Here is a 9,678-nt window from a genome sequence, read left to right on the forward strand (position 1 = left end):
CCATAAATGCAACACAAAGGCAATTCTCTGAGGGTGGTGCGGAAAGTCCTGCTCCAGCCAGAACCCACCCAGTGGCATCACCTCGGTGCACAACCAGCACAAACATCGAGCCTGGCTAGAGAAGAGAGCACGAGACCCTTTACCCAGCCCCAAACTGGTTGGGGACAGAGCTGGGAGGTAGCTGCTCACCCTGTTCAGGGGTCTGGAGCAGCAGCACCTCTACCTGAAGAGGAAAAACGGTGCAAAGCTCTCTGCAGTGCTGCAGAGGACCCCCAAGTTGTATGTGTACACAGTCATACGCAGTGCAACTGCCATCAGTCAACCAAATTTTAAGATGGAAAGTGATGCAGGATTTATTGCAGGCCCAGATGCACACTTTACAAATACACGTTTACGATTTCACCAAGCTGACTGACTTGCTGAGGGCTCTTCTCTGTGGTCTCCATCCTCCACCGCTATTGCCTGAACTGCTGGAGATGGCACTGCTGGAAACAGCACTGAGCAAGGTGAGCACCAGCAAGGACCAGCTCCCACCAAAGCGGAGACCTGCAGGGCTCTTCAGGCTGGTGAGGGCGCAGCAGAGGACAGGGATGACAGGTTTGGCAGGGCAGAGGAGATGGCACAGAGAAGGGGAGCAGGAAGCAGGGGCTCCCTGTCTCCAAGACGACAAGAACTGTGGGACATGGCTATGAGCTTCCAGGTGATGGTTTCAAAACAAATAGAAGGCAACAGTTCAAAAGACAAACTGTGGAAAACACTGGCACAGGATAATGTTGATCTGTCAAAAATTATGCAGTAATTCTATAAATTTCTAGAAGCAAACTTCACACTGGCCTATTAAATACAATGACCCTAATTTTGGCTCTGGAAGCTCTGACCTGTGAATGGCTGGAGGCTGGTGGGTACTCTGGAAAAACATTGTTGTAGGCTTGCTGTGTTCCTGCCTTCTCCTACAGCACTAGATGGACCTTTGGAGAGAATTAACACAGACTTTTTCTTTTTTGTGAACGTAGAATAACATCAACATTTTCCATCCACAGTCTGCTAGAACTGGGAACCAGCTTCTCCTCTGGGAACTGTTTGGTCTCCCTGGATCTGCACATCTGCGATCTCCAGGAAAAGGGGGAATCAGACCAAGAGTGGAAAGGAAAATCTGCATTTGTAAACACATCATGTGCCAGCACCTGAATGAAAAGAAAACTGGAAGAAATGCTGATGATGTAAATACAACCAGCCAGCTACAGAGTACCAAAGGTATGGAGATGGAGCCGCATCTGTAGTGTATGAACAGATCTACAGCGTAGGTCTGGGGTGGGGTAAAGCTTTCCTTGGCTCCTTGAAGTTCTGGAAGAAGCAGCTCATCACAGGTCCTTTCTAGGGTGAAATCCTACTGGTGATGGCTTTTGGCTGTTCACAAGGTCCATGCGGCGCTGGCGTGCCCTCCAAGCACACCTCTGGGGCGGGGGACGATGCTTCTGGTGGACACGGACACGGGGGGCTCTGCCCTTGGCTCTGCTGTCACTGCTCAGCGAACAGGCTCAGAGCAGCTCTCCACAAAGCCGAGCCCAAGTCCTGGGAGGACTCACGGGGCTGACGGGGCCGGGCCCTCCGCGGAGCCGATATCACGTGAAACACGGCATCAAGGCATGGGCAGGGGGGCAGTGCATGAAGAATGCTGACAAGAGGGAAAACAGCACGGGGCTCCAACTCAGGGCAAATTTCGGATGGCTCGTGCAGGACCAAAGTCCCAGCACATGTGTTCCTCTGCTGGGTGGAATAAATGACTCAGAGCCAGAGTTTCCCGTGGCCTCATCCCTCCTTGGGCTCTGCTAAGATGCAAGCACTGGCTGATGGATTTCTCCCTTCACTGCCTGTGTCCAGGTGGATGCGCTGCTGTCAAATAAGGAGCAAGTCTGAGGTGCTTCTTTAAGCAGCCAGGTGAAAATTATGTATTAAACCTCCTATTTTTACCCTTCTAGACTAGAATGCAGGATCCACAAAGGGAAGGACACCTAGTATCTGGGTCCTTTTTGATGCTTCCTGTCATTATCATGCCTGCCTAGAGAATGACATGGATGCTGTAGCCTCCTCTTTCATTATATTATGCAGGAATTCACCACTGGTTTGAGATTAAGGGATGCATCTTCGGGACAGACTCAAGATCAGAGCACGCTAAGTTTTGTGTCTAAATCACAGGGCAGGGATCGAGGTGGTCAGATACCTCTTCTGGCTCTGCCTGCTCTCCATACATGGCTGTGCCCAAGTCTCTTCATCCCTCTGTGCCCGAGATCCTTATCAATAAGAGGGCAGTAGTATCTCCTCATACCTGTTTAGGTTCCGTAGTTTCACATAGAGACTATGCACAGTGGAGGAACTTCAGACCTGCTATTGGGCAATGAAACCCCAGAATAAAGAAAACAAAGCATCTCTCAATACCAAGATTCAACAGTTTTTCAAGCCATCATAGTTAAATTGTGCTAGTCGTTGTAATAGGCGAGAAGCTTGCCAGAGGTGTCCAAGCACTGCAGTCAAAACGAGAAGGGCCTCCGTCCTCATTTGCTGGCTCCATAGCAAAGCCTCTGTGTTCATCCCAGAATAGCAGTGCGCAAACCTCGGTGCTTCTCTTCCAAACCAATTTGCATTTTTAGAAACTAATTTGCAAAGCCTCGGACCCTGTGGCTACAAGCAAAGCCTGGCTGTCTGAGCAGCACTCCTCAATTACAGCATCTCCAGAACAGCAGCTTTTCTCAAAATGATGCTGTAAGCTTTGACCTGGGGGCAAATTTTCGCCTGGAAGAAGAAAGTCCTGCCAGAAGACTCTTGGGATCCTACAAGCCAAGAGAGGAGGGGTTGGGGATGGGATCAAGGTAACCACAGGTCTCCGGGGGGAGCTCCTGACACACGGCAGAGCCTGGGACCCCGTTTTCCAGCACACCTTACCCCATGGAAGCTCCAGCAACAACGTTACCGCATCACACCCAGTGGCCCTCACCAACAGCCCCTGTGAACAGTTCAGTCGGAGGCACGGGAGGTTACGAAACCCCGCTGAGATATTCTCCTCGTTTCCCATAGCCATACGCCACACAGACTTCAGCGTGACAGTACTTTTTAGGTATGGAAAGTCACAGCCTTCCCGCGGTAGGCACAAAGCTGAAGTCGCATCACGGTGAGCAGCAGAACATCCACCACCCAGCTCACGCGTCTTGGGATGCTGGACCGTGGGCCGGGGCTGCCAGGAGGACACCCCGACGGCAGCGAAGTGGCTGCACACTCACCTTCAACCTGTTCCCTTTTCATTCGCAGCTTGGATGGAATGAGAGGGGCATTAAATTGAGATTCCTTCTCTCGGACCTTCCAGGGACCGCTGTGCCAGCTGCCACAAACAAAGCGCTCGCTCTGAAATAAGTAACTTTTGTTCCACCGTCAGAGGAATTATTGCACTTATAGAGCAGGTGTATTTGTCGTACTTTTAAGCAAAGATAAACACCGGCTGTCTGAGAATAAACCAACACTCCAGCTCTTCTCTGCTGCGTCAGCAAGGTAGTCTCTGATACAGATAAGCCAGCAAGAAGCTGAACCATCGTGCCTGCGGCAAGCAGCCCTCAGCAAACAGACCGGACCAGTCATCACACCGATTCCAGAGCGCAGCATTAAACCACACGACTGCTGCATCAGATGCACAAAGCAGCGCCCAGAAACACCGCGTGGAATTCCCACGGCTCCCTGCGCCAGCGCTTCATTCGCAGCTTCCCCAAAGAGACTCCTCTCCCCCTCGCCAAGGTGGAGAGAGCTCTGACTATCACCAAAACCCAAGCGCAAACTGAAGTGGTGGGGAAAAAAAAAAAAAAAACACCACTGGTTGTCAGCTGGCAACTAGAAAAGGGCCCGATTCTGGTTTCCCTGACAATTTTCTTGTCTTTTCCTATTTTTAAATAATTTATCAGATTGAGAATCTTGCTAAATGCCTCTCACGAGGCCATGCAGCAGTCTGCCACCCGCGTGGGACAGAGGGATGTACACGGACGGGGAGGGAAACCCTCAGCCCCTGTACTCTGAGTTAAATGCAAAAGTTTAGACGTGCTCCACTGAGTAAATTGCTTAATGCACCCAGAAATATTTTGTAACATCCATCACTTTTACTATCAACTGGTTTATATCCACAGTTTAGATGCTTACAAAATTTACAAAATTGAAATACTTTGATTTTTTTTTTTTTAAATGTCACTTTGGGTTTTTTTTCCTATAGTTTCTTAGCAGAACACCCCACATAGCATCTCACTAACCCACAGCCCGGCGCCAGGGCTGGAAAACCAAAGCAAAGGAAAAAAAATCTCCCAAAGGCCACCTACACGTCAGGACAACCTCTCCCCTCACAGCACCTACAGAAAAGCAAGTGCCTCCGCCTCCCCGGGGCTGAAGCTTCGATTTCATCATTTAAACGCAACGCAAAAATAAGCACCGAAACAAACAGATCCATAAAGCAGCAGGGACGCAGCAAAGCGGCTGGAGACTTCTACAACGAGAATGACCTAAATCCAAGAGGCGTTTGCGCACATGCTGCTCAGCTGTGTGACACCCTCACAGCCTTGGGGACAACCCGGGACGCGTCGATGAGCAGGGAAGGAAACCTGGGAGAAGTTGAATTTTTTTTTTTTCTTTAAAAAAGAAAAAAAAAAAAAGCACGATGATTTTTTTTTATGATTTTTTTTCTTTTTTTCTTTTTTTTTTTTTTTTTTTCCCCCCCAGACCACCCTCCCGCAGTGCCTCAGGGCCCCAAGAGCCACCGCGGGGCCCGGGGAGCCCCTTTCCCCGGGGTTATCGGCAGTGGGGCAGATCCAGGGCGATGTGTGTAATTGCCCTGTCAGGCAGCTGAAAGGCGCTCGCCTTTAGCTGATGCCACTTCAAAATGAAATTCTTTCTTTGGCATGGCTATGTCTGATATGCAGGCATCAAAGGGGAGGCAGCAGGTCGCCGATGCCCCGGGCCACACATTTCCCTTCTAAAGGCAGGAATGAGAGTGTCATCTCGGGGCCGAGGGGGGCCGGGAGACACAGCAGCAACAACCCCAACCCCAAAATACGCATCTGGGCTCCCCGGCAGTGGGGTGATCTCCCCCCTCATTTGCCACAGCCCTACGGACCAGCACCTATAGGTGCATCCCCAGGAGTGCCCACACAGAGCCCTGCCGTGCCGGGGACGCTGGGTCCCCGTAGCAAACACCCATCGCTGCCTCATGGGGTGCCGGGAGGCCGTGGGGACCCTGCAGCACCCAGCTGGGGAGGCACAGAGCCACCCCAAAACTCTCCGGCAGCCGAGGAGACCCTGTGGTCTGCACCCAGGCGGATGGAGGAGTGGAAAAGCCTCACTGGCACAGAGGAGGTTGAGGGCTCGGGGGGTTTTTTTTTGTTGTTTTTTTTTTGTTTTGTTTTGTTTTTTTTTTTGTTGTTGTTTCTGAGAGAAACCCAGGGCCATGCTCGCCTCCCCCCGCGGCTCCCATCTCTCCTCTCTCCACCTGCACTCTTCAGGGAGCCAAGGCTTTTGGCAAGCTTTCCGCTCCAGTTTTTATTGGTTTCAACTAAGCTGCCCCTTTCGGAAGGTTGGAAAGCTTCAATCATTAGAGGATAAATAAATAAATAAATAAATGCATCATGCACCCTTCCCCTGCTCCCCTCCCACGATCACCGAGGACACGAGCCCCACACACGCACCCCACGGCACAGCTCCCTGTTTTCCAAGCCAAGCACAGCCCGTCCGATGCGTTTGAGCCAGAGGTTTCAGGCCCTAGATACCTCCAACTGTACCTGCTCGGCTCTGATCACCTTCCTGCTCGGAAGCAATTTGGAAAGGACACAGCACAGGTAGCTATTAGCTAACACATATTTAACTGCTCCAGATATCTTTTTTTTTTTTTTTTTTTTTTGGCATTGTAATGGGGCGATTTGATCTTCAAAGGACCCGTGCAAACCTTTGAAGCTTCCCAAAGCCAATCTCCAGTGGGGAGGGGAGGAGAAGCAGGGGGGGTGGAGGAAATGTTAATAGTTTTAAAACCTGGGGAATCCTGAAGATGGAAGAAGGGTATAAAACCCAGTGGGTTTAGCATAAAGCCCTCAGGTAAATCTTCACCTTCTTTTCAAATGCATTTTTGGTGGGTTGCTTTGCAAAGGCTTGGGCCAGGTTAGCAAGGTCGGCTCTATTCCCAGCGGCCGGGAGAAGCAGCGCTTAATCTCCAGGGACCCTCATCTCCCACGTGGTGCAGCCCCAGAACAGGGGGATCCGTGGTACCTCGGCGAGAAATAGAAAGACTAAAATTTGCAAAGCTTTTAAGGGCAAAAGAGGGGTAAGGAGGGAAAAGGAGGAGGGGGGGGGGGGGGGGAAGAGGTGAGAAGGAGAGAAAATACATTCCCTGCTGCACTCCCAGCCAGCACAGCCTCAGCAGCACCCTGAGAGGCGAGACACAAAATGCGTTTACCTTTAAAATAATGACTCATTTTATTTTTTTCTTTTAATATGTAGTTATAAATATATTTTGTCAAAATATATGATCATTATTGTCAAAAACATTTGCACATAAAGTCATAAATAAGGTCAAGGTGAACGTTTAGTTTAGAGAAGAGTCCAGCTATAGCAAGCAGTTCTGGGGTGGGACGGGAGGGAGAGAGAAGGGGAGGAGAGGGTGGCGGGGAAGGGGGTCAGCGGCACCCGCACCCCTCCACCACCATCTCCTGGTAGTTTTTCAGGACCACCTTGTCATACTCATCCAGGTAGAGCATGGAGATGGCGCTCAGCTCCGTGGGCACGCAGCAGGCCTTGGGGATGCTGGAGTTCACGGAGTTCACCAGCGTCTGCACGATGGCGTGGTTCGTGGAGTTGAGGTGGTCGGCCAGAGGGAAGGGGCAGTCCCCGTGGCAGTAAAACGCCTGGTACCCCGGGGGTGCCACGATCCAGTCGTTCCAGCCCACGTCGCTGAAATCCACATAGAGGGCATGGCGGCGGCAGTTTTTTTTTGTTCTTGCGGGAACGCTGGTGCTTGGGGCTCCGGCGGGCTCTACGGGTCAGCGCGTGGCCTCGCCCGTCGTGCCCAAAAGTGACCAGGAGCGGCCTGAGCTGAGCCCAGTCCCCGCGCCCTTGAGGTAAAGATCGGCTAATCCTGACGTGTTTGCCCTGATGAGTCTGTGCGTGGTGGAGGTGGGTCACCTCGATCACCAGCCCGTGGTTCGGTTGCTTGTCCTTGGTCCACCGGATCACAGCCGGGCTCACATCAAAGGTCTCCCAGCGCGTCACGTTGTGGTGCACCAGACGCGTGTCCAACAGGCGCGTAATGGCCTGAGCGCGCTCCGACAGCGGCTTCATCACTTCGTAAATGTTTATCCGGTGGAAGCCCCTCTCCCACGCCGCGCTCGGCTCCTCCACCTGCTCCCGGTACAGCCGCAGCTCCGCCGAGGAGATCACCTCGTTTTCCGGCACGCTGCTGAGGTTGAAGACGAAGCGGATCCGGGGCGCCTCGCTGGGACCCGGGACGGTCTCCAGGTGCTCTGGAGGGGAGCGGGGCGGGGAGGGGGAAGCGGTAGGAAAAGCAAAACAAGAGCACGTCAGCCTCGGGGCGCTCAGCCACCGCATGCACCCGCGTTTCACCTGCCCGGCAGCCAGCGGCACCTCTCCGCTGCCCCGCGCATCCCTCCCGGCCGGACCCGGAGCGGCTCCTGCTCACCGCACCGGGTCACCCCTTCTTTCACCTCCCCTCTTTCGGGGAAGCTTTTTCCCTTTCCCTTCAACTCCCCCCCCCCCCCCCCCCCCCCAGCTTCCCTGCCGCCTCATCTCTCCAAAATCATCTCCCCGGCGAGGTGCGGCGCCACGGAACACAGAGGTGCCTTGTTACGGGGCGCAGGGGGCAGGGGGAGAAAGAGAAGCAAATTCCACCACAGTAATGATGCGGCTGGATTAATAATTCAGATTTACTTTGGAAAAGAAACATCCGCTAGGAAACATTTGGATCAGATTACAAGGGCCTATTGAATAAACCTTATAAACACACAGCTGTAAGTATTAAATTCGAGTCGGGGTTTTTTTGGATTTTTTTTTTTTTTTTTTCTTAAGAGCAAAACCAGGCAGCAATCGCTTTGATAGTTCAAAAGAAACACACCAGGGGCGAGATCCCGCCCTCACTTTACTCCCGCATCCGATCTAGAGTCATTAAATCCACGCGAGCCCAGGGAGTGACCCCGAGGCAGAGGCACCAAAGGAAACTCGCTGTTGTCAACAGAAGCAAAAGCACCTCAAAATCTGGTCAAGCTCGGGTTAAGCACAGGATACTGGAAAAAAATACAGCGCAGCGCGCCTGTCACCCCCACACAGCAGGCTTTTTTCGGGTGGAGGGGTGGGGGGGTGGTTTTCCTCCCCTAAATTTAAGGCCAGGCACATCCCGCTTCTAAATGCATTTGTGAGCTTCCAAACGCAAGGAAATCCCGACGGCTACTGGGGCTGGGAATTTACCTCCTCCCATCACTGACCTTCATGGTGGAAACTCCTCACGGTGTTTGCCCGGCTGGTCGATCGCTCAGGGTACTGCAGGCTAATTTCCTGGAGGCTTTCCTCCTCTTCTCCAGACTGGAGTCGATAGAGATCCAGCATGTAACTAGGAATGACGGCTGACTTGCTGGGCTGAGGCCGCCTTCGCAGCCCAAACATCTGCAGCAGAGTTGTTTCGAAACCCCGCAAGAGTTCATGGCTTTGGGCAGAGCGGCGTCCGGATCCGGCTTGTCCCTGAAGCTCTGCGACTTTCTTCCTGCCGGTCTCGGGTATCAGGCTAGCATGGTTAGTACCTCCTAGCAGGACTTGGCATAGTAGGATGACCATCAGCATTCGGTTACCAGGAATCATGGTGTCTCTGGGGTGTAAAAAACGCAACAACAAACAACAAGGAAAGTCAGGATGAGAAGCAAACCCACCCCACACCCCCCCCCCCCTCCTCCTCCTCCTCCTCCTCCTCTTCCGAATAAACTTAAAAATAATAATCAATGGCCAAAAGGCATGAGCAGCGGCCGGAGCAGCCGCTCGCCGCCCGGCAGCCCCGCGGGTCCCCGCCGCATCCCGGCGCCGCTCGCCCCGCCGGGCCGGCCCGGAGCTGCGGCGGGGAAGGGGCGCCCGCTCCGGGGGGGACCCCGGGGGCCACGGGTTCGCGTCCCGCCGGCGGACGACGAGAACAAACTTTTTTCTTTTTTTTAATTTAAAAAAAAAAAACAAAAAAAAAAAAACAACAACAACAAAAAAAAAAAAAACACTAAACTACAGATGCGTAACGCAAGCCAAAAGAGCGGAGCCGAGGAAGAAGAGGGCTGTACTCACTGACAGCAAGCAAGGCATATCAGCACAGTCCATGATTCTGGAGCGCCCGCCCGGACCCAGCGCGCCGAAAGCCCCGGGGCAGCGGCTGCCGAGCGCCTCCCGCGATCGCCGCCCGGGCGCAGTGCGGCCGCCGCCGCCGCCGGCCCCGGTTTTCTCCCGGCCCCGCAGTCACGTGGAGCCGCGCACCCCGCCAGCCCGGCCCGGCCCGGCCCGGCCCGCCGCCCCCGGCCCGCCCCCGGCCCGCCCCGGCCGCCGAACGGAGGGGGCCGAGCCCCGGAGTGGGTGTGTTTGGGGGGGGGGGGGGGGGGGGGGAGGTTCGGGACGCCGCCGGCGCTG

The 9,678-nt window shown here is 53.6% G+C and overlaps 1 protein-coding gene across 1 annotated transcript; it reads right to left on the reverse strand.

Annotated features, from left to right (window-relative positions):
* Positions 1-6,373: 6,373 nt before the first annotated feature.
* BMP4 (bone morphogenetic protein 4) lies at positions 6,374-9,476 on the reverse strand. The gene is given in 4 exon segments (XM_033009829.2): positions 6,374-7,004; positions 7,006-7,532; positions 8,508-8,884; positions 9,343-9,476. Coding segments are annotated over 3 exon segments (1,212 nt in total). The 5' UTR covers positions 8,878-8,884; positions 9,343-9,476; the 3' UTR covers positions 6,374-6,689.
* Between the last annotated feature and the right edge of the window lie 202 nt (positions 9,477-9,678).

This window comes from Tyto alba, unplaced genomic scaffold (genome assembly GCF_018691265.1).
Source record: "Tyto alba isolate M040663 unplaced genomic scaffold, T.alba_DEE_v4.0 Super-Scaffold_29, whole genome shotgun sequence".
Classification (NCBI taxonomy): domain Eukaryota; kingdom Metazoa; phylum Chordata; class Aves; order Strigiformes; family Tytonidae; genus Tyto; species Tyto alba.